Source organism: Rhinoraja longicauda, chromosome 14, assembly GCF_053455715.1.
Source record: "Rhinoraja longicauda isolate Sanriku21f chromosome 14, sRhiLon1.1, whole genome shotgun sequence".
Lineage (NCBI taxonomy): Eukaryota > Metazoa > Chordata > Chondrichthyes > Rajiformes > Arhynchobatidae > Rhinoraja > Rhinoraja longicauda.
Window position 1 is genome coordinate 33285495 of NC_135966.1, and position 23978 is coordinate 33309472.

The 23978-nt window shown below is 46.1% G+C and overlaps 1 protein-coding gene across 1 annotated transcript; it reads left to right on the forward strand.

Annotated features, from left to right (window-relative positions):
• Positions 1 to 1248: 1248 nt before the first annotated feature.
• On the forward strand, positions 1249 to 21661 carry zmat2 (zinc finger, matrin-type 2). Its single transcript, XM_078411169.1, has 6 exons — positions 1249 to 1378; positions 3377 to 3467; positions 5924 to 6047; positions 8178 to 8251; positions 17051 to 17196; positions 19701 to 21661. Exons 1-6 carry the CDS (start codon positions 1361 to 1363, stop codon positions 19842 to 19844), a joined length of 597 nt encoding a protein of 198 aa, XP_078267295.1. The 5' UTR covers positions 1249 to 1360; the 3' UTR covers positions 19845 to 21661.
• The last annotated feature ends 2317 nt before the right edge of the window (positions 21662 to 23978 follow it).

Genomic DNA, 23978 nt, shown 5'->3' on the forward strand with positions numbered 1-23978 from the left:
CCATGTAATCTACACCCTTGAGTTGCCTGCAAGGAATGCATTGAACTTCATCCCAATTAGAAGCCATTTTGGTTCTTTCTGGCTTCAAAGAAGTGCAAGTTCATTTTATTTGCAAACTCCAGTTTTTTAAATATTGCATCGTCTAATTTGCAATGCTCTGAAAAATATGTTGCCCGTGTGTTTTGTTCATAAGCTTGTTATTTTTTGTTTCTTTTGCAACATTTCTTTTGGAGGATTCTTTTTCCTTTTTGTTTCATAAAAGAATGCTTCAAAAACGACGCGTGTTGGCTTTGGTACATGGACTTCTGCACAAGTCACTTGCATCCTGCCTCAGATCAGTTGAGTCATAGAACGTGAAAACAGGCCCTTCGACCCAACTTACCAACGCTGACCACCATGCCCCTTCTTCACCAATCCCATTTGCCTGTGTTTGCCTCATATCCCTCGAAACCTACCCTATCCATGTACATGTCTAAATGTCTCTTAAACATTGCGATAGTACCTGTCTCCTCCAGCAGCTCATTCCTTATACCAACCACCCTTTGTGTAAAAAAAAATACCCTTCAAATTTCTATTAAATCATTCTCCTCTCATCTTAAACCTGTTCCCTAATTCTTATTTCCTCTACTCTGGATAAAAGACTCTGTGTCTCTCAGGTTCCTATTAAAACAGTAATTAGTGTTTGACCATGAAATGGGAACTGAGAACAAATGGAAACAGGCCCTTGAGCCCACCGTGTCGACGCCAACCAATGCTCACCTGTTCACACTAGTTTTATGTTATCCCACTTTCTTATCTACTCCCTACAAACTAGGGGGCAATTTACAGAAGGCCGATTAACCTACAAACCTGCATGTCTTGGACTATGGGAGAAAACCGGAGCACCCGGAGAAAACCCACACAGGTCACAGGGACAATGTGCAAACTCTTACAGACAGCAGCTGTCGTCAGGATCGAGCCCAGGTCTTTGGTGCTGCGAGGCAGCGGCTCTACCTGCTGTGAACCGCTGCCCCCTGGTATTGCAGGCGCTGTGTAAATGTAGGTAGTTGTTGGAGCAGCTGCTGTGCTTTGACTGACAGTTGGGTGATGCTCAGTCCCTGTGGGCGGCGCTGTGATGCGCTCTGGGAGTCGGTCCTCCAGCCCTGTGGGCAGCGCTGTGATGCGCTCTGGGAGTCAGTCTTCCAGCCCTGTGGGCGGCGCTGTGATGCGCTTTGGGAGTCGATCCTCCAGGCCTGTCGGCGGCGCTGTGATCCGCCGTCCCTGGCAGCCCCGGGGCGCCTCTTGCCCGTGTTTGCATCGGGAGCGGCGGCGGCGACAGCGGCAGGTTTGCAGCGGCGGCAGGGGGACGGACGGAGCCAGGATGGCGTCGGGGAGCGGGGTGAGTGGCGCTGGCGCTGGGAGACCGGGGGTGGGGCAGAGAGGGCCGCGGAGCGTAGCTGGTGGGTGAAACCTGCCAGCGGCGGGGGAGGGGGGGGGGGGGGGGGGGGGTTAGGGAGGTGGCAGAGCCAGGTGAGGGGTCACAGGGATGGGGAAGGGGTCACAGGGAGGAGGTCACTGTGAGGCAGGGGTAAGAGGTCAGAGGATGGGAACAGAGTTGAGGGGTCACAGGGAGGAGTGAGGGGTGACAGGGAGGAAGGGGTGAGGGGTCTCAGGGAGAGGTGAGGGGTCACAGGGAGGAGGAAGGGGTGAGGGGTCTCGGGGAGGAGGAAGGGGTGAGGGGTCTCGGAGAGGTGAGGGGTCACAGGGAGGAGGAAGGGGTGACAGTGAGGGGTGAGGGGTCTCGGAGGGGTGAGGGGTCTCAGGGAGGAGGAAGGGGTGAGGGGTCACAGGGAGGAGGAAGGGGTGAGGGGCCACAGGGAGGGGTGAGGGGTCACAGGGAGGGGTTAGGGGTCACAGGGAGGGGTGAGGGGTCTCAGGAGGAGGAAGGGGTGAGGGGTCTCGGAGGGGTGAGGGGTCTCAGGGAGGAGGAAGGGGTGAGGTCTCAGGAGGGGGAAGGGGTGAGGGGTCTCAGGGAAGGGTGAGGGGTCACAGGGAGGGGTGAGGGGTCTCAGGAGGAGGAAGGGGTGAGGGGTCTCAGGGAGGAGGTCACTGGGACGGGTAGGGACAGAGTTGAGGGGTCACAGGGAGGAGGAAGGGGTGAGGAGTCACAGGGAGAGGGCAGGGGTCACACGGTTGAAGAATGGGTACGGGTCACCGGGAGAGCATTCAGGAGAAAGGAAGGGGTCCGGGTTGGCAGGAGGCTGTAGGGTAATTGAGGACAGGGCAAGATCGAGTTGTTGTTCCATTGCCATTTATGGAAGCTTGCTGCATGCAAATTAGCCACATAGGCAGCATAAACTACATTCAAAATAGAACTTGCATAGAACGGGCCCTTCAGCCACAATGTTTGTGCTGAACATGATGGCAAGTTCAACTGATCTCATCTGCCTGTACCAGATCTATATGTTTAGTTGGACGTTACTCTATCTTGCACTAAACGTTATTTCCTTTATCCTGTAACTACACTATGGACGCTTGACCAAACTATTCTCTGCACTTCCATGCATCTATCTTAAAAACCTCTTAAATCGCACCATCGTATCTGCCTTCACCACTGCCTCAGGCAGCACGTTCCAGGCCCCAACCAGCCTCTGCAAAAAAACTGCCCCATTTTAAACTTTCCCACTCTCACCTTTCCCACTCTCACCTTATAGCTATTCCCTCTGGTATTGGACATTTTCACCTTGGGGAAAAGGATCTGACTATACTCTATCTACACCTCTCATAAATTTCTATACTGTACTTGTATACTTAAAATTTGAAGTTTATGTTTGACTCAAACTCAAATACAGTAGAACAAAACGGAAGATACAGAGTGCAGAATATAGTTCTCAGCATTGTAGTATACCAGTTCCAGAGACAAAGTACAATATCTGCAATGTGGTAGAGATGAATCGGGCAGCACCCTAGCTTATGTAAGGACAGTTCAGAAGCCTGATAATAGAGGGGAGGAAACTGTTCGTGAGTCTGGTGGTGCTTTCAAGCTTCTGTACCTTTTGCCAGATGAGAATGGGGAGAAGTAGGAATGACCGGGGTGGGTCAGTCTTAGATTATGTTGGCTGCTTTCCCAAGGGAGAGTATAGTTTAGATGGAATCAAAAGTGGAGAGTCTGGTTTGTGTGATGGACATCTACAACCCTTTAATAGTACTTTAATTGAAATGGAAGGACGTTGGAGCAACCTAGGATAAAGATGGACCTCCCTCCTGCATGTACACTTCGAATGCCTTTGTGGAGACACCAATCATATCTGTGAGCATAAGCTGCTCTTTCATTGCTTTGATAACCTCCCCACTGTCCCAGTCCATTTCTTACTATTAATCCTTCTCAATCCTGCAGAAAAGTATGGACTTCCGTAAGAAATGGGACAAGGACGAGTACGAGAAATTGGCCCAGAAACGGTTACAGGAAGAAAGGGAGAAGCGAGATGGTGAGTGGATTCTGCGGAATGAAGAATTCCCCTTCCCTGAAATAAAGTCGCCTGGATTTTCCACCCTTCTATTTTAATGCCAGCGCTGAACCTTATATTTTGGAATGGTTTGAAACTTCATGGAGATAATGTGCAGTAACTGTAACGTTAATGCGTGTTGCACCAATGTGTTCTGGTTTCATGCCATGTTCAGGTTTAGTTTTATTATTGTCACGTGCACCAAGGTACAGTGACCGTAATAAACGAGGATGTGGCCAGGACTTGAGGGGCTGAACTATAGACAGGGGTTAGGCAGGCTTGGTTTTTATTCCTTGGAGCATAGACGGCTGAGGAATAATTTATCGGGGTGTATAAAATCACGAGGTGAATAGATGGGTGAATTCACCGAATCTTTTACCCAGGGTAAAGGAATCAAGAACCAGAGGACACAGGTTTAAGGTGAGAGGGGCAAGATTTAACAGGAACCTGAGGGATAACCTTTCCACTCAAAGGGTGAGACTTTAAATTAAACTGAGGCCCCTGCATGCTTTGTCCTGTTGACATGGTGTCATGTATATGGAATGAGTTGTCAGAGGAGATAGAGTCAGAGTTCACGCAGGTGCTATCATAGCATTTAAAAATTACTTGGACAGGTACATGGATAGACAATAGGTGCAGGAGTAGGCCATTCAGCCCTTCGAGCCAGCACCGCCATTCAATGCGATCATGGCTGATCACTCTCAATCAGTACCCCGTTCCTGCCTTCTCCCCATACCCCCTCACTCCGCTATCCTTAAGAGCTCTATCCAGCTCTCTCTTGAAAGCATCCAACGAACTGGCCTCCACTGCCTTCTGAGGCGGAGAATTCCACACCTTCACCACCCTCTGACTGAAAAAGTTCTTCCTCATCTCGGTTCTAAATGGCCTACCCCTTATTCTTAAACTGTGGCCCCTTGTTCTGGACTCCCCCAACATTGGGAACATGTTATCTGCCTCTAATGTGTCCAATCCCCTAATTATCTTATATGTTTCAATAAGATCCCCCCTCATCCTTCTAAATTCCAGTGTATACAAGCCCAATCGCTCCAGCCTTTCAACATACGACAGTCCCGCCATTCCGGGAATTAACCTAGTGAACCTACGCTGCACGCCCTCCATAGCAAGAATATCCTTCCTCAAATTTGGAGACCAAAACTGCACACAGTACTCCAGGTGCGGTCTCACCAGGGCCCGGTACAACTGTAGAAGGACCTCTTTACTCCTATACTCAACTCCTCTTGTTACGAAGGCCAACATTCCATTGGCTTTCTTCACTGCCTGCTGTACCTGCATGCTTCCTTTCATTGACTGATGCACTAGGACACCCAGATCTCGTTGAACTCCCCCTCCTCCTAACTTGACACCATTCAGATAATAATCTGCCTTTCTATTCTTACTTCCAAAGTGAATAACCTCACACTTATCTACATTAAACTGCATCTGCCATGTATCCGCCCACTCACACAACCTGTCCAAGTCACCCTGCAGCCTTATTGCATCTTCCTCACAATTCACACTACCCCCCAACTTAGTATCATCTGCAAATTTGCTAATGGTACTTTTAATCCCTTCGTCTAAGTCATTAATGTATATCGTAAATAGCTGGGGTCCCAGCACCGAACCTTGCGGTACCCCACTGGTCACTGCCTGCCATTCCGAAAGGGACCCATTTATCCCCACTCTTTGCTTTCTGTCTGTCAACCAATTTTCTATCCATGTCAGTACCCTACCCCCAATACCATGTGCCCTAATTTTGCCCACTAATCTCCTATGTGGGACCTTGTCGAAGGCTTTCTGAAAGTCGAGGTACACCACATCCACTGACTCTCCCTTGTCAATTTTCCTAGTTACATCCTCAAAAAATTCCAGTAGATTTGTCAAGCATGATTTCCCCTTCGTAAATCCATGCTGACTCGGAATGATCCCGTTACTGCTATCCAAATGCTCAGCAATTTCGTCTTTTATAATTGACTCCAGCATCTTCCCCACCACTGATGTCAGACTAACTGGTCTATAATTACCCGTTTTCTCTCTCCCTCCTTTCTTAAAAAGTGGGATAACATTTGCTATCCTCCAATCCACAGGAACTGATCCTGAATCTATAGAACATTGAAAAATGATCTCCAATGCTTCCACTATTTCTAGAGCCACCTCCTTAAGTACCCTGGGATGCAGACCATCAGGCCCTGGGGAATAGATTTAGAGGGATATGGGCCAAACTTAGTATGGTGTCAGGGGTTATGGGGTGAAGGCAGGAGAATGGGGTTGGGAGGGAAAGATAGATCAGCCATGAGTGAATGGTGGAGTAGACTCAATGGGCCGACTGGCCGAATTCTGCCCTTGTAATTTATGAACTTATGAGCAATAGCAAAGTTATTTTCCCTGCAGGGTTCTCAAATATAAAGTTTATTTTTTACATCTTGATGCTTTTTGTTTAGCAAAACCTCCGGTGCCAATCAAGCGGGAGCTGCTACGTCACAGGGATTACAAAGTGGATTTGGAATCAAAACTGGGAAAAACGATTGTCATCACGAAGACGACGCCCCAGTCCGAAATGGGAGGGTGAGTGCTGTGTTGCTCTCTCTCAATCCAGTGTCCTTTTTATCTCTCTCCCCTTCCACAGGATGTTCTCTCTATCCATGTTTAGATTTGTTTATTGTCACGTGTACAGAGGTATAGTGAAAACCTTTGTGTTGTGTGCTAATCAGTCAGTGGAAAGACTATACATTATTACAATCGAGCCATCCACAGTGTCTAGTTACAGGGTAAAGGGAATAACGTTTAGTGCAAGATGAAGTTCAGTAAAGTCTGATTAAAGTCCGAGGGACTCCAGTGAGACAAATGGTACCTCAGGACGGCTGTCTGAATTGTAGATAGGATGGTTCAACTGAGTCACTGGAAATACACACAAAGTGCTGGACTAACTCAGCAGGTCAGGCTGCATCTCAGGAGAACATGGATGGATGACGTTTTGTGTCCCGAACGAGTTGCTCCAGTTACTCCTGCTGAGTTACTTCAGCACTTTGTGTCTTTCTTCAGTGTATACCAGCATCTGCAGTTCATTTCTACACAAACTGAATCACTGGTTTAGTTTAGTTTAGATCAGAGATAGAGCTTGGAAACAGGCCCTTCGGACCATTTGGTCAGCGCCGATCAGCGGTCACCCCATACACTAGCGCTATCCTACACATTAGGGACAAATTTACTATTTTACCAAAGTCAATTAACCTACAAACCTGTACGTCATTGGAGTGTGGGAGGAAACCGGAGCACCTAGAGAAAACCCACGCAGTCACAGGGAGTACGTGCAAACTCCATACAGACAGCATCTGTAGTCAGGATCAAACTTGGGTCTGTAAGGCAGCAAGTCTCGCGCTATGTCACTGTGCCACCATTGTTGACCAGTACTGTGTTCTCTGTGTACCACTGCTTCTTTGACACGGTGATCTGTTTTCATGTCTGGCTTTGCAAAATGTGAGGAAATTCAGCATGTCTCCAGTGACTTTTACAAATTTCCACTGATGTACAATAGAAAGCATATTGTCGGATTGATTGGTTTGGGAACAGCTCTGCCCAAGACCACGAAAAGTTTCAAAGAGTTGTCGTTGTAGACCAGTCCATCACACAGATCAGACTCCACACCATTGACTCCATCTACACTTTACTTTGCCTCAGGAAAGCAGCTAACATATTCTCTTTATCATGTGTCTATGCACTGTGGATGGATTAATTGCAATCATGTATCATCTTTCCGTTGACTGGAAAGCATGCAACAAAAGCTTTTCACTGTACCTCGGTACACGTGACAATAAATTAAACATAATCAAAGACTTGCCCACCCTGGTTATTCCATCTCCCAACTCCCGTCTGGCAGAAGGTACAGTTGCTTGAAAGCGTGCACAACCAGACTCGGGAACAGCTTCTTCCTGTCTGTTATCAGGCTTTTGAACCGTCCTTCCATAAGCTAGGGTATCGTCCGATTCACCTCTACCCCATTGAGGACATTTCTAAGGAACTGGTGCACTATAATGCTGAAAACTTCTCCACTACCCGAAGTGTTCCATTGTTCTACACTCCCTCAGCTCTATCTATTGTACTTGAGTTTGAAATGATTGTATCTATTTATGGTATATCTGATCTGTTTGGATAGCACTGTAAATAAAGCACTTCACTGTACCTCGGTACATGTGACAATAAACTTAAATCCTCTTGATGACATAATTTTTAGAATGGAACAGGGATAACTTGCTTCTCCAGTGATGTCCAGACTCTGTGTGAAAAGGTTTTCCTGTACATCATCTTTAAATCTTGGTCTTCCAGTTATTCGTCATTGTGCGAGGGGAATGGTTCTTTATAGCCACATGGAGTTGTAGTTGCTGGTTTATAAAATAGTTGGGAATAGGTCAGCGGATCAGGCAGCATCTTTGGAGAAAAAAGCTGAGATTCTTTTCTATCCAGACATGCTGTCTGACCTGCTGAGTCCTTTTTCTCCAGAGATGCTGCCTGACCTGCAGAGTTACTCCAGCACTTTGTGTCTATTTTTGGTATGAACCAGCACTTGCAGTTCTTTGTTTCTACAGTTGGGAGCAGTTGTTTGCCATTCATCCCGTCTCGGCCTCTCTCAGTTAAATGTCTCCTCAGCTTTCAGCAATGAACCGTACCCTGATGGACTTACATGATTTCTCTCGGCAGATATTACTGTAATGTTTGTGACTGCGTCGTGAAGGATTCAATCAACTTCTTGGATCACATAAATGGCAAAAAACGTAAGTAAACAGGGCGATAACAGGTGGTGCAGGTGAATTAAAAAATGTTTGTCAGAGATGTTGCTCAGTGTAACTTGACCATGATACAGCTAAGCAAATAACTGATGACATCGGGTGTTGCTTCTGTGGCTGCGAGATACATCACTGATTATGGCGTGGAAGCAGATCCTTCAGCCTAGCGAATACTTGCCAACTAACGATTACCCGTACACCCATTCTATCCTGCACACCAGGGACAATTTACAGAAGCTAATTAACCTACAAACCTGCAAGTCTTTGGGATGTGGGAGGAAACCGGAGCACCCGAGGAAAACCCACGCGGTCACAGGGAGAACGTACAAACTCTGTATAGACAGCACTCGTAGTCAGGATTGAACCCAGGTTCTGACTGCATGGGTTTTCTCCGGGTGCTCCAGTTTCGTCCCATACTTCAAAGACGGGCAGGTTTGTTGGTTAATTGGCTGCTGCAAAATTGTCCCTAGTGTAGTGTAGTGTAGGATAGTGCTAGTGTATCGTGCTAGTGTGTTGGCTGGTCGGAGTTGACTTGGTTGGCCAAAGTGCCTGTTTCCTCGCTATCTCTTTAAAGTCTAATGTCAATTGGAAAGCAAGTCTATGGTAGTGCAGTTGCTGAGATAGGGAATGGGTTGTACTGCTCTGTCCACCCTGTATATCTGAAGTCTAAACGTATTGTAAAAGAATAGGATAGGTTCAATATTACACAGTTTAGTTTATTGTCATGCGTACCGAGGTACAGAGAAAAGCCTTTTTATACAATAGGAAGATTGGTAAGCGCGTAGCACATTTTAAGGTGACACAAAGTGCTGAACAGTGGGTTGGACCGAATCCCTGGAGAACATGAAATAGGTGATGTTTTGGGTCGGGACCCTTCAGCCCCAAAACGTCACTTGTCCATGTTCTCCAGGAATGCTTTTAGTTTACTGTAGTTTACTTTAGAGATACAGTGTGGAAACAGGCCCTTCAGCTCACCGTGTCGACCAGCGATCACCCCGTATACTAGTTCAATCCTACGTACTGGTGACAATTTACAATTTACAGATTCTTTTACCCTGATTAGGGCAGTGAACAACCAGAGGACATAGGTTTAAGTTGAGGGGTGAAAGGTTTGATAGGAACTTGAGGTGCAACTTTTTTTACACAAAGGGTGGTCGGTATATGGAATGCACTTCCAGACGAGGTAGTTGAGGCAGGTGCTATTACAATGTTGAAAAGACATAGGACAGGTACATGGATAGGATAGGTTTGGAGGGATATGGGCCAAATGCAGGCAGGTGGAAATAGTGCAGATGGGTCATCTTGGTCAGCATGGGCAAGTTGGGCCGAAGGGCTTGTTTTCCTGCTGTATGACTGACTATGACAACCTCAGGAATCAGTAATTCCTTACTTGACGATTATTATTTCCTAGCTTACTTCATTAATGTTACCTATCAGCCTACGCTTTGATGCTATCTAGGTCTTGGACACATGCTGGGATGGACTGCTTCATTTAGTCAAATGCAGCACAGCAGTTCACTAGCGTTGACTAGGGCTAATGGCCTCCGCAAGGTGAATCATGGAGTCGTTACAACACTGCAGGAAACCTGTTGGCCCATCGATCCCACACTGGCTTTTTCTTCAGAGTTATTCAGTCAATTTCATTCCTCACCTCATTCCCTGTAGCCTTGCAAATTTGCTTTCAAGTACAGGTCCACCACCGATTTTCGAACGCCCTTGGTTCCAGAGCCTTGCTGTATTATCAGTTTTGCCGACCAACGGAGGTCACAGTCTCTGGGGGTCGAGATACCGGCCCTCAAAGTCAGCTATGGGAATAGATCTACTGGCTCCGGCTGCAGCTGGCAAAACCAACCTGTCAATCGGCTACGGAAGTCGGCTATGGGAACAGATCTGCCAGCTCGAGCGGGGCCGGAGTTCCAGAGCCCCCACCGCAGAGGACAAATTCAACCTGTTGATCGGTGCGGAAGCCCCGATGAAGGTTGAGATTGGTGAAGGCGCCACACTTTCGTGGGGACAGGATGGGGGTGTTTCAAGTACGCTCTCGGAATTTTGTCCGGGTTAAAGGATGTGTCTGAAAATCAGTGGTGGACCAGTGTATAATAAATTCCTTCTTGAAACCAATGCAAATCTAATCTCACTGTCGTATTAGAAAGGATATTCCAGATCACAGCTACCCGATGCACAAATAAAGCTTCATCTCGTGTCTCCTTATAGGGACACAGCACGGAATCTGGCCCTTTGGCGCTCTGCTGTCCATCAAGCACCCATTTGCACTAATGCTACACGAAACTTTGTTTATTCTCCATATATTCCCATCATTTCCCCACATTCTACCATTCACCCACACACAAGAAGCAATTACAGTGGGTCGGCACAGTGGTTCAGCTGGTAAAACAGTTGCCTCATTGTGCCAGAGACCTGTATTCAATCCTGACGCCCGGTGCTGTCTGTGTCTCTGGGGAATTTGCACGTTCTCCCTGTGACCCCATGGGTTTCCTTCAGGTGCTCCGGTTTTCTTCCACATCCCAAGGACATGCAGGTTTGTAGGTTAATTGGCCTTCTGTAAAAAAATGTGTAGGGAGTGGATGTGAAAGTGGGATGACGTAGAACTAGTGCGAAAGGGTGCTCGATGGTTCGCGCGGACTCGGGCTGAAGGGCCTGTTTCTGTGCTGTATCTGTAAACTGAACTAAACTTAAAGAAATATCTTCACCTAGAGGGTAGTGAATCTTGGGAGGTGACTGTGCTTGTTTAGTTATTGAGTGTGTTTAGGGTGGGAAGCCCATAGTTTTCTTGTCTGTTACGTAATGTAGGTGAGTGATGCTGCAGTCATCAATGGTAGAATTGGTGCAAAGAGGGATGACCTTCTGCTGCTTTCCTATTGTTGATGGGAGTAGGGTAAAGAAAGATTTTCACTTGGAGGTTCTTATGTTAGTTGCATAACATCTAGACCAGGAAGTACATCGCTGTCCCTTGTTGCATCCAAACCCTGGAACTCCCTACCCAATTTTATGTTGGAAAGACTTTTGAGGATGTTGCCCTGATTCGTGGGACTGGCTTATAGGGAGAGTTTGGACGGCATAGTGCAGCAGCTGGTAGACCCGCTGCCTCACAGCGTCACAGACCCGAGTTCGATCCTGTATGCGTGTGTGGTGTTCACACTCTCTTCCTGTGTCCACGTGGGTTTCCTCCGGGTGCTCCGGTTTGCACACATCCCTTAGACGTGCAGGTTCTTAGGTTATTTAGGTTTATGATGAGAAGGGAAAAATTTAACCTGAATCTTGGGGGTAACAGATTCACACAAAAGGTGATGGGTGTATGGAATGAGCTGCCGGAGGAGATAGTTGAGGCAGATACTATCGCAACATTTAAGAAGCATTTAGAGAGGTACATGGATAAGAAAGGTTTGGAGGGATGTGGGCCAAACGCAGGTTGGTGGGACATGTTGGTCGGTGTGGGCAAGTAGGGCATATGGGCTTGTTTCCACTCTGCATGACTCTATGATTATAACCACTACCCCAATGAAGAATGGAGGGACAGATAAACATTCAGTTTTCTATCACCTGCAGACTGGTTAGTACCCGACAAAAACATTTTCACTACCTCGGTACAATAAACTAAACTGAAACTGAATTTAGAAAGTCCTGAAACTGTATCTTTCCCATTTAAATTTGTATCATTCAGCACTTGCTTTGAAATATATATATGTTTTCTGACCCACATTAAATAAATCAAAAGGGATTGGTGGAAGAAAGTGGCGCTGAGGTAACGTTTCATCCATAATCTTATTCATAATCTAAGAGCAACAGTGCAAGAAATTGCAGAGTTGTCGACTCAGCCCAGACATCGCACAAACCAACCTCCCTTCCATTGACTCTGCCTATATTTCATGTTGCCTCGGCAAGGCCACCAGCATAATCAAGGACCAGTCTCATCCAGGTACCGCACTCTCTTCTCCCCTCTCCCATCAGGCAAGAGGTACAGAAGTGTGAAAACACATACCTCCAGATTCAGTGACCGTTTCTTCCCAGCTGTCATCATCTAACTGAACCAAGCTGTCAAACTAGAGAGCAGTCATAACCTCCCAACTACTTAATTGGAGACGCTCGAACTATCTTTAATTGGACTTGAACTAAACGTTATTCCCTTCTTCCTGCATCTGTGGTGTGGACGGCTTGATTGTAATCATGTTTAGTCTTTTCGCTGACTGGATAGCACGCAACAAAAAGTTTTTCACTGTACCTCGGTGCACGTGACAATAAACTAACATAAATGGTGGAGCAAGGATATGGAGATGCTAAAAGGCCTATTTTTTTGGCATTTTGTTTTGACTTTGGATGTTCCTCTAAGACAAAGTGTCAGGGTTACCATTATTTGTTAAACTGGAGCAGGGATCTCCAAACTATGGCCCGCGGGCCACATCCGACCCGCCACGAGATTTTATCCAGCCTGCAGCAAGCTCTTAGGGGGCAGGGACTGCCGGCGAAGGTTCACCGGACAGCGGATCGCCACCGACCCAGAGCCGGGACAAGGCGAGAGATCGCAGCGCCCCCTCGCAAACAACAAACTTCCCTCCTCGTCATCGCCGCCACCGCTCACCCCGGGAGTGAGAGGGGGGGGTAGAGGGAGCAGCGGGTGAGAGCGGGAGCGCGGGGAGTGGGAGGGTGTCGGAGGGTGAAGGAGCGCAGTCACTCTCTCTCCCTCTCTCCCAGAGCCAGCGAGATCTATGCCGCTGGTCTACTCACTTCCCCGGCCCCGTCTTCCTCTAACGCAGCGAAATAAGAACAAACACGTGAAACTTCCCTCCTCCTTGCCGCCGCTCACCCCGGGGATGTGGGACTTCTGAACAACAACTACACTTGTGTTTGTTCTTATTTTGCTGCGTTAGAGGGAGACGGGGCCGGGGAAGTGAGTGAAGCAGCGGCGCAGATCTCGCTGGTGCTGGGAGAGAGGGAGGAAGCAGCCCCCGCAAGTGGCGGCGCTCCTTCACCAGACCCTCTGACACCCCCCCCCCTGCGCTCCCGCTCTCACCTGCTGCTCCCTCTACCCCAACTCTCTCTCTCTACCCCTCTCTCTCTGCTCTCTCCCCCTGTGGTGGTCACTGTTTTTTCCGTTTTATAAATAATTGTATACCTACGGTATATATATTCCAATATTTCAAGCTCTTTTTAAAAATTGAATATTATTTATTTGTTGCCATATAAACCTAATGTAAACTAACCTAATCTAACCTCACCTAGTTTAACCTTTCCTAATCTAATCTAACATATCCTAGTCTAAACTTTTTTGAGTTTATTAAATTTATAAAACTCACACTACTTTATTTTTTTCCTACGGCACGCAAAAATGTGCCAAATATATAATGTGGCCCTCGTGCTGAAAAGTTTGGAGGCCCCGATCTAGAGTGTTTGGTTTTACTCATCGAGTAGGCTGCTTAAGACTGGTTTATTTACTTTGTTGAAAGGGCTGCTTGCCCACAGCAGAGATTGGATTCTGTATAGGGCTGATTAGAAGTAGATTTAAAATTGTACACAGTGTTTGAGGAACACACTTCAATTGAACCTGTGCAGACTCGATCATATCATATCATATCATATCATATATATACAGCCGGAAACAGGCCTTTTCGGCCCTCCAAGTCCGTGCCGCCCAGCGATCCCCATACATTAACACTATCCTACACCCACTAGGGACAATTTTTACATTTACCCAGCCAATTAACCTACATACCTGTACGTCTTTGGAGTGTGGGAGGAAACCGAAGATCTCGGAGAAAACCCACGCAGGTCACGGGGAGAACGTACAAACTCCTTACAGTGCAGCACCCGTAGTCAGGATCGAACCTGAGTCTCCGGCGCTGCATTCGCTGTAAAGCAGCAACATATGTGTGTCACATTCTAATCAGGCGCAACTCTGGAGTTTAGCGTGGGACAGGAAATGAATTGCGATCGTGATCTGCATTTTCAGTTTAGTCTACGTGCCTTTCATCTGAACCCTCTTGGTGAACTGATCCCAAAAGGGAAAATGGGATTGCATGTAAATTAGACTGCAGCTTCACCTCGCGGCATAGAAAACTGACGGATTCAGACTAACAGGCCCATTCAGGTGTCCGGGGGGGAACAGTGGCGCAGCTGGTAGAGCTGCTGCCTCACAGCACAGGAGACTAGGACCTGAGAGTGGGACCAGAGGCCATAGCCTCAGATTAAAAGGACGTACCTTTAGAAAGGAGATGAGGAGGAATTTCTTTTGTCAAGAGGGTGGTGAATCTGTGGAATTCATTGCCATAGATGGCTGTGAAGGCCATCAATGGATATTTTTATGACTGAGATTGACAAATTCTTAAACGTGTCAGTGGTTATGGTGAGAAGGCAGGAGAATGGGGTCTGAGAGGGAAAGATAGATCAGCCATGAATGAATGGTGGAGTAGACTTGATGGGCCGAGTGGCCTAATTCTGCTCCTAGAACGTATGAACTAAGACCCGGTTTCAATCCTGACCTCGGATGCTTTTGTGTGTGGAATTTGCACGTTCTCCCTGATCACAGGGGTTTCCTCTGGGAACTCTGGTTTCCACCCACACTCCAAAGATGTGTGGATTTATACATTAATAGTCCCTCAGCGTGCAGAGTGGATGAGAAAGTGGGATGACATAGACTAGTGCGAATGGGTTATCCATGGTCTCAGTGGGCGAAGGGCCAGCTTCCCTGCTGTATCTCTCAACTAATGAGGCAGAACAGCGGTAGAGACCTGGGTTTGATCCTGACCTTTGCTGCTGTCTGTGTGGAGTTTGTACATTCTCCCTGTGACCACGCGGGTTTTCTCAGGATGCTCCGGTTTTCTCCCACACTCCAAAGATGTGCGGGTTTGTAGGTTATTTGGCTTCTGTAAATTGTCCCTAGTGTGTAGGATCGAACAAGTGCACAGGTGAATGTTGGTCGGCGCGGGCTCAGTAGGCCAAATGGCCGGCTTCCACACTGTATCTCAATCTAAACGGAACTAAGGTGGGTAGTTTCCAGCCACCATTAGTGATTGCACTTTAATTGATGTGTTTTATTGAACTAACTGTATTAATAGACCCACGATTTGAACACGTCTCAGGGTTAATAGTTAAGTAAAATGACCACTACACTACCATTCTGTTCTCCCTTGGGTGCTTATCCTGTTTCCTTGAAATGCATCAGTACTTCTTGCATCAATGATTTCATGTGGTAATGACTTTCATCTTTGCCCAGTGAGTGTAGAGAATGAGATTTCTACTGAATTCCCGTTTGGATTCATTAGTGGCTATCAAATATTTATGGCCCCTTGGTTCTGGTCTGGCCAGCATGCAGAGGCTTCTTCTGTACATCTACCCTATCCAAATTTATTGTAATCTTGAAGATAATTGGTATTTCTCTGTGTCAAGGGTTTTATAAAAGTTTCTCTCTCCTCCCATCATCACAGACTTCAATGGACAAGGTCATCCAGTCAGAATCTAATTCCCATGATGGGATTTGAAGGCAGTTCGGCTCTAATAAAATGTTTAAAAAAATGGATTTGTAACATTACTGGAGAAGTAATGGAATATTGAAATCTCTGGGCTCTAATTTGTATTCCATTTCATTTTAAATAGAACAAATCAGAAGTATTTCTTGTAAGTTGACTGCAACAGAACAAACACTGTACAAAAAGAACATAGACACAAAATGCTGGAGTAACACAGTGGGTTAGGCAGCATCTCTGGAGACAAGGGCCAGGTGACATTTCAGGCTGGACTTGGGGTCTGAAGAAGGTTTCCTACACGAAACGCCACCTGTTCCTTTTCTCCAGAGATACTGCCTGGCCCATTGACTTACTCCAGAATTTTGTATCTATCTTCGTAATAAACTAGCATTTGCAACTCCTTCCTACACACAGTGTAGCAGTAAATTCCACAGATTCACCACCCTCTGACTAAAGAAATTTCCCCTCATCTCCTTTATGAAGGACCCTCCTTTTATTCTGAGGTGGTACCCTCTGGTCCTGGACTCTATCTCTAATGGAAATATCCTCTCCACATGCACTATCTTGGCCTTTCACTATTCGGTAAGTTTCAATGTGGTCCCCCCTCATCCTTCTAAACTCCAGTGAGTACAGACCCAGATCCATCAAATGCTCATTATACGTTAACAAAAAATCAATGCAATACTGTTTATGACTAGACTGTAGTTGATACCTATCCTTAACTTAATGCCTCTCCCACCAATGATTTTATTTTACACTTTCAAATTATGTTTATTCGTGAAATAATTCTCTTGTTTTACGAGAATGATCCCAGGGATAATTGGGTTAATGATGTATGCGGAGTGTTTAGTGGCTCTGGACCTGTACTCGCTGGAGTTTAGAAGAATGAGGGGGGGATCTCGTTGAAAACTACCAAATAATGAAAGGCTTGGATAGAGTGGATGTGGAGAGGATGTTTCCACCAGTGGGAGAGTCTAGGACCAGAGTAAAATAATGTGCCTTTAGAAAGGAAATGAGGAGGAAATTGTTTTATCTAGAGGGTGGTGAATCTGTGGAATTCATTGCCACAGACCAAGTCATTTGGGTATTTTAAAACCAGATATTGTCTGGTTTTTAATTAGTAAGGGCGTCAAAAGATCACAGGGAAAAGGCGGGAGAATGGGATCGAGAGGGGAAAATAGATCAGCTACCTTTGAATGGCGGAGTAGGCTCGATGAGCTGACTGGCTTAATTCTGAGTCTACGTCTTTTGATCTGATGGTCTCATGTTACCACAAGTTGGGCAATGCTGTTTCTGTTTTGCTTGGCAGACCAAAGGAACCTGGGGATGTCAATGAAGGTAGAACGCTCAACATTGGACCAAGTAAAGAAACGTTTCGAAATCAATAAGAAGAAAATTGAGGAGAAACAAAAAGAGTACGACTTTGAGGAGCGCATGAAGGAACTGCGGGAGGAAGTGAGTGTTTTCGGGTTTTGTGTTTGGGGAATGTTCGATGTAGGGTGACTGAAAATTCTATTTATGTTACAACAAATTGGGCAATATTGGGACTGGGGCAAGTGGAATTAGTGTGGTTGGGGCATCCTGGTCGACATTGGCAAGTTGTGCCGAATGTCGTATCTCTGTGCTGTATGACTATGATTCTATGATTCAAATGCAAAAGAAAAAGCTGGATTAATGTTTAAAATGGAGAACCTCCCATTTACTTTTCTTTCTCAATTTTATTTTCCTGCTGTACATTTAGAACAGTCACGCTTTCTTTGTTTGAGGATTTGTGGCAATTTGCAGCCTTCCCTTTGTACGTCCACTTGCAGGCTCATAAGCGAGGCATCAAAATGCGAGGCAGCCACTAATAAACCCAACAGGGAATTCAGGAGAAACGATTTACTTTAAAACCCGGAGTAGTGAGACTGTGGAACTCATTCCCATAGGAACAGTTTGAGACAAATAACAGAAGCGCTTTTAAGAAAAAAAAGCTGAATAATTATGAGGGACCTATGAATCGAGAGATACTGTAATGGGAAGAAAGGAGCCTTGTGGAGAGTAATTGCAAAGTGACGCTTTAGACTCAATGCCCTACATTCTCCGGCTGTGTTAGATTAACACCAGTCACCCTTGCCACCAATATCACCAATGGCTCAGTGGTAGAGTTGCTGCCTTACGGCGCCGGAGACCCGGGTTCGATCCTGACTATGGGTGCTGTCCATACGGAGTTTGTATGTTCTCCCTGTGACCTGCGTGGGTTTTCTCCGGGATGCTCTGGTTTCCTCCCTCACTCCAAAGATGCACAGGTTTGTAGGAAGGAACTGCAGATGCTGGTTTACACCGAAGGAAGAAACAAAATGCTGGAGTAACTCAGCAGGTCAGGCAGCATCTCTGGAAAAAAGGAATAGGTGATGTTTTGATGTTGAGACCCTTCTTCAGTTTGTAGGTTCATTGGCTTTGGTAACAGATTGTAAATTGTCCCTAGTGTGTATGATAGTGCTAGTGTACGGGGATCGCTAGTCGGCGCGGACTTGGTTGTCCGAATGCACTGTTTCCACATTGTATCTCTAAACTAAACTAAACAGTTGTGCACTGAAGGGTTTGGGTTCCAGGGATCCATTAACAGAACTAGATCAGTGAGCTTTGAGCTGGTTTGTTTTTCATGGAACAAGGGTCATCTTTCCTGCCTTGCATTTATCAGTGCCCCAGGCAGCCCTGTGGTGCACACATGTAATTAGGGAGAGATATCCCAGTAATGATCCAGTGTTCTGAATTTATTTGCCACTGATGCATCAGTACAGACAAAACATTATTTATTTAATTTGTTATTACATTTGGAAGCTTTGATTATGCCTGTAATATTGATTAACTGTTAAATCAATCTAGACTCTGACTCTGTCATTATGCAAGTTGCACGACAACGCCCTATGTAGCATGAGTGAACTGCTGTTAGACTTTACCTCGGACTGTAGAGATACAGCGTGGAAAGTGGCCCTTCGGCCCACCGAGTCCACGTGGTCCCATCGATTACCCCGTGCACTAGTACTATCCCACACACTAGGGATAATTTACAATTTACAGAAGCCAATTATCCTACAAACTTGTTCGTCTTTGGAGTGTGGGACGAAACCGGAGTTCCCGGAGAAAACCCATGTGGTCACAGGGGAAACGTATAAACTCTGTACAGACAGCACCCATCGCCAGGATCGAACCCGTGTCTCTGGCGCAGTAAGGTAGCAACTCTGCCGCTGAGCCACTGTACTGCCCTGTTGTAAGGGAATGACTTTATTCTCGGTGTATTTTTATGAATGAAAAGTATTGATGTCTGCATTGGATTCAGAAGGTTCTGCAGCAAAGAAAGAGTAAGTGTTGGATATACAGGGAACTACACATGCTGAAACCTTGAGTAAAATGCAAAGTGCTGGAGTAACTCAGCGGATCAGGCAGCATCTCCGGAGAACATGGGTAGGCAGCATTTCGGGTTGGGACCCTTCTGACTGATTGTAGTGGAGGGAGGGGAATCTGGAAAAGAGAGGTGGGGGGGGGGGGGGGGGGGGGGGGGGATAAAGGGAAAGAAAGGGAAAGACACAAAGTGCTGGAATAACCCAGTGGACCAGGCAGTATATCTGGAGGACAAGCTTCTGGACTCTGAAGAAGGGTCCCGACCAAAACATCATCTATCTATGTTCTCCAGAGATGCTACCTGATCTGCTGAGTTACTCCAGAACTCTATTTCTGTACATTCTCCCTGTGACCGTGTGGGATTTCTCCAGGTAGTTCATTTTCCTCCCACACTCCAAAGATGTGCAGGTTTGTCATTTAATTGACCTCTGTAAATTGGCCCTAGTGTGTAGGATAGTGCTAATGTACGGGGTGATCGCTGGTCGGCACGAACCCGGTGGACCGAAGGGTCTGTTTCTGCACTGTATCTCTAAACTAAACTACATCACATTAAAGGCACTCTGTTGTCATTATAGGAGGAGAAAGCAAAGGCATATCGGAAGGAGAAACTGAAAGAGAAGAAGAGAAAAGCGGAGGAGGAGCTGACGTTTGAGGAAGATGACGAAATGGCAGCAGTGATGGGCTTCTCCGGCTTCGGTTCATCAAAGAAGAGCAGCTGACCAAACAAAGGCACCTCTGTCTTTACCGTCACTCCTTTTTTCTCCCCTTTTAAACCTCTTACTCCCATTTAGAATCGGGTCGCGTGCAGTGTGAATGAAGGTATTTGTTAATAAAAGTTTTTTTGTAAAAAGAAAAGTTACCCCTTCCTCTCCGGCCCGTTCACGGAAAGTTGCTTTTAGTTTCAGCTGTTTGGAGTTTTATTCTTGGGCAGGTGGGAGAAGCCTTTCAGTCTCCTGAGCCTGAGTTCTGACCTCCATTTAGATCATGTCTTAACCTGTATGTATTTTCATTTGGTAAAGGTAATTCCAGTGGTTTCTCCCACTTTCCCCATTCCCTCCTCCCACACTGCCCTTTCTGCCCTGGACGACTCCACTGTGAAAGTGATGCTACACGCAAATTGGAGAACCTTACAACCCAACGGTATGACCATTGATTTCTCTAATTTCAAGTAACTCTTACATTCTCTCCCCCCCCCCCCCCCCCCCCCATCTCCCTACGTTCCACTGTTTGCATCCTTGTAAACCTTCGTTATCACCTCTTCCCCAGCCAACAGTGGGCCTTTGTGGACCCCACCCTTTCTTGGTCATCTTTTCCCTTGTTCTTACCTTTTCTTACCTCCTGTTCCCTCCCCTCTACATTCAATCTGAAGAAGGATTCGGACCCGAAACGTCACCAATACTTTTTTTCCAGAGATGCTGCCTGACCCGCTGAGCTACTCCAGCACTTTATGTCTATCTTCGGTATAAACCTGCATCCACTGTTCTATTCTATACGGTTCTCCTGAGGCTTAGTAGCTGTGGCATAGATAACGCCTCCTAAAAAAGACAGAAAGTGCTGGAGTAACTCGGCGGGCCAGGCATCATCTCTGGAGAACATGGATGGGCATTGGGGAACAGCAATGTATGCACAGAGGGGAAAACAGGAGGTAGTTCCAGCTATAGAATCTAGGATGAGTTGTGTTTTGCAAAGGCTTGAGGTTGAAAGGTTCCTTGTGGGTTCTCTGGTTTCTGTAAATTGTCCCTAGTGTCTAGGATAGAACTAGAATTTGTCCCTAGAGTCTCGGATAGAGTCCAGAATAAGGCTGATTGCTGGCCGGTGCGGACTCGGTGGGCCAAAGGGCACGCTGTATCTCTAAAACTCAGTAGGTCAGGCAGCATTCGTGGAGAACATGGATGGGAGATATTTCAAGTCTGAAGAAGAAGTGTCCCGACCTGAAACGTCAATTGCCTTTGTGTCTTTTTTTAATAAACAGGTAACTGCAGTTCCTTGTTTCTGCATAGATAACCTCTAGTTATCTTCCTGATCTATAACAAAATCGCCGGTCAAAATCGGGATGAATTTAGTGTTGATAGACATAAATTGCTGACGTAACTCAGCAGGTCAGGTCTGGCGAAAAAGGCTGGTTGACGTTTTGAGTCGGGACCCTTCAGAGTTTAGGGTTGTGTCAATTGGCTCAGCATCCTTTTGGGATAGGGTGGGAGGCAAGCAGATTCCTTAGCACTAATTATTAAGCAGCAATTCTTGCAGAAAATATAAAAAGCATTAAGTTCATCCCTGATAACCTTACGTTTGAATACGTATTGTTGCATGGGAAATTACTGCTTTGATGCGAATCTGGAGAACCCCTGATCTCTCGAGCCAGAATGGTGGCAATAATCTAAAAACCGTTGAACAAATAGTCATTAATTTTATTAAACCTCCTCTGGTTCATATCTAGATGTACAGTATAAATCCTTTATTACGCACCTTTCGTTTGACTGGTTCACTATCCAAGCCAACTCTAACACCTGAACAATTCGATTTATTCACAAAATGCTGGAGTAACTCAGCAGGTCAGGCAGCATCTCGGGAGAGAAGGAATGGGTGACGTTTCGGGTTCCATTCCATTCCATTCCGAAACGTCACCCATTCCTTCTCCCGAGGCTGCCTGACCTGCTGAGTTACTCCAGCATTTTGTGAATAAATCGATTTGTACCAGCATCTGCAGTTATTTTCTTATATTCGAACACCTGAACAATTCATTTGATTGAAAATTGTGTTGTGTGTTTCTTGGGAGGAGTGGCGTGCCAAGGAAAGGTTTAAACAGCAAAGAAAGAAGCTACTCGCAAAATTTAATGTCCTTTTTTTTTGCTGCAAAATATTTTTCTATGCCTCTCAATTCATTGCTGCCTGTTTTTTTTTTAATGCCACTTCAAGACTTTTTTAAGTTTGGCCACTGAAATGACAGCCTTTCATAAATGCATCTCTTTGCTAAAATGGACGCTCTTGTTTGGGTTGGTTGGTAAATGGGTGGGTGGATGGTCCTGAAATCTTTGATGAATGCTGACCTAATGAGTGTGCTGGAAGTATTCAGACTGTGTTCTCGCTCCTGATTAACTCTTGGTGTGAATGTATCCTTACAGCACCTTACCCGAAGACTGACTTCTTATCCTCAAAAGATTAGATTAATAGAGTTATATAACACAGAAACAGAGCCTTCGGCCCAACTTGCCCACGCCAACCGACATGACCCATCTACACTAGTTCTACCTGTCTGTGTTTAGCCCATATCCCTCTAAACCTTTCCTATCAATGTAGCTGTCTGAATATCTTTTAAATGTTGTACCTGCCTCAACTACTCCTCTGGCAGCTCATTTCATATACCCAATATACATCAGTCTGAAGAAGGGTCTCAACCCGAAACGTCACCCATTCCTTCTCTCCGAGATGCTGCCTGACCTGCTGACCTCCAGCATTTTGTGATACCTTCAAATACCCAACACCCTCTGTGTGGAAAAAGTCACCCCTCGGATTCCTATTAAATCTTTCCCCCCTCATCTTAAACCTTTGGTTCTTGATTTCCCTGCTGTGAGCAAGAAGACTGTGTATTTATCGTATCTATTCCTCTCATGATCTTGTACACCTCCACAAGATCAGCCCTCATCCTCCTGCACTCCAGGAAATAGAGTTCTAGTCTCCTCAACCACTCTCTATAGCTCAGGCCCTCGAGTGGGGATAAATGGGTCCCTTTCGGAATGGCAGGCAGTGACTAGTGGGGTACCGCAAGGCTCGGTGTTGGGACCGCAGCTATTTACAATATACATCAATGACTTGGATGAAGGGATTAAAAGTACCATTAGCAAATTTGCCGATGATACAAAGCTAGGTGGCAGTGTGAACTGTGAGGAAGATGCTATGAGGTTGCAGGGTGACTTGGACAGGTTGTGTTAGTAGGCGGATGCATGGCAGATGCAGTTTAATGTAGATAAGTGTGAGGTTATCCACTTTGGTGGTAAGAATAGGAAGGCAGATTATTATTTGAATGGTGTCAAGTTAGGAAAAGGGGACGTACAACGTGATCTGGGTGTCTTAGTGCATCAGTCACTGAAAGGAAGCATGCAGGTACAGCAGGCAGTGAAGAAAGCCAATGGAATGTTGGCCTTCATAACAAGAGGAGTTGAGTATAGGAGCAAAGAGGTCCTTCTGCAGTTGTACAGGGCCCTAGTGAGACCGCACCTGGAGTACTGTGTGCAGTTTTGGTCTCCAAATTTGAGGAAGGATATTCTTGCTATTGAGGGCGTGCAGCGTAGGTTTACTAGGTAAATTCCCGGAATGGCGGGACTGTCATATGTTGAAAGACTGGAGCGACTAGGTTTGTATACACTGGAATTTAGAAGGATGAGAGGGGATCTTATCGAAACGTATAAGATTATTAAGGGGTTGGACATGTTAGAGGCAGGAAACATGTTCCCAATGTTGGGGGAGTCCAGAACCAGGGGCCACAGTTTAAGAATAAGGGGTAGGCCATTTAGAACAGAGATGAGGAAAAACTTTTTTAGTCAGAGAGTTGTGAATCTGTGGAATTCTCTGCCTCAGAGGGCAGTGGAGGCCAATTCTCTGAATACATTCAAGAGAGAGCTAGATAGAGCTCTTAAGGATAGCGGAGTCAGGGGGTATGGGGATAAAGCAGGAACGGGGTACTGATTGAGAATGATCAGCCATGATCACATTGAATGGCGGTGCTGGCTCGAGGGGCCGAATGGCCTACTCCTGCACCTATTGTCTACTGTCTATTGAGTCCTGGTAACATCCTCGTAAATCTTTTCTTTACCCTTTCCAGCTTAATAACATCTTTCATTTAATAAGACGACCAA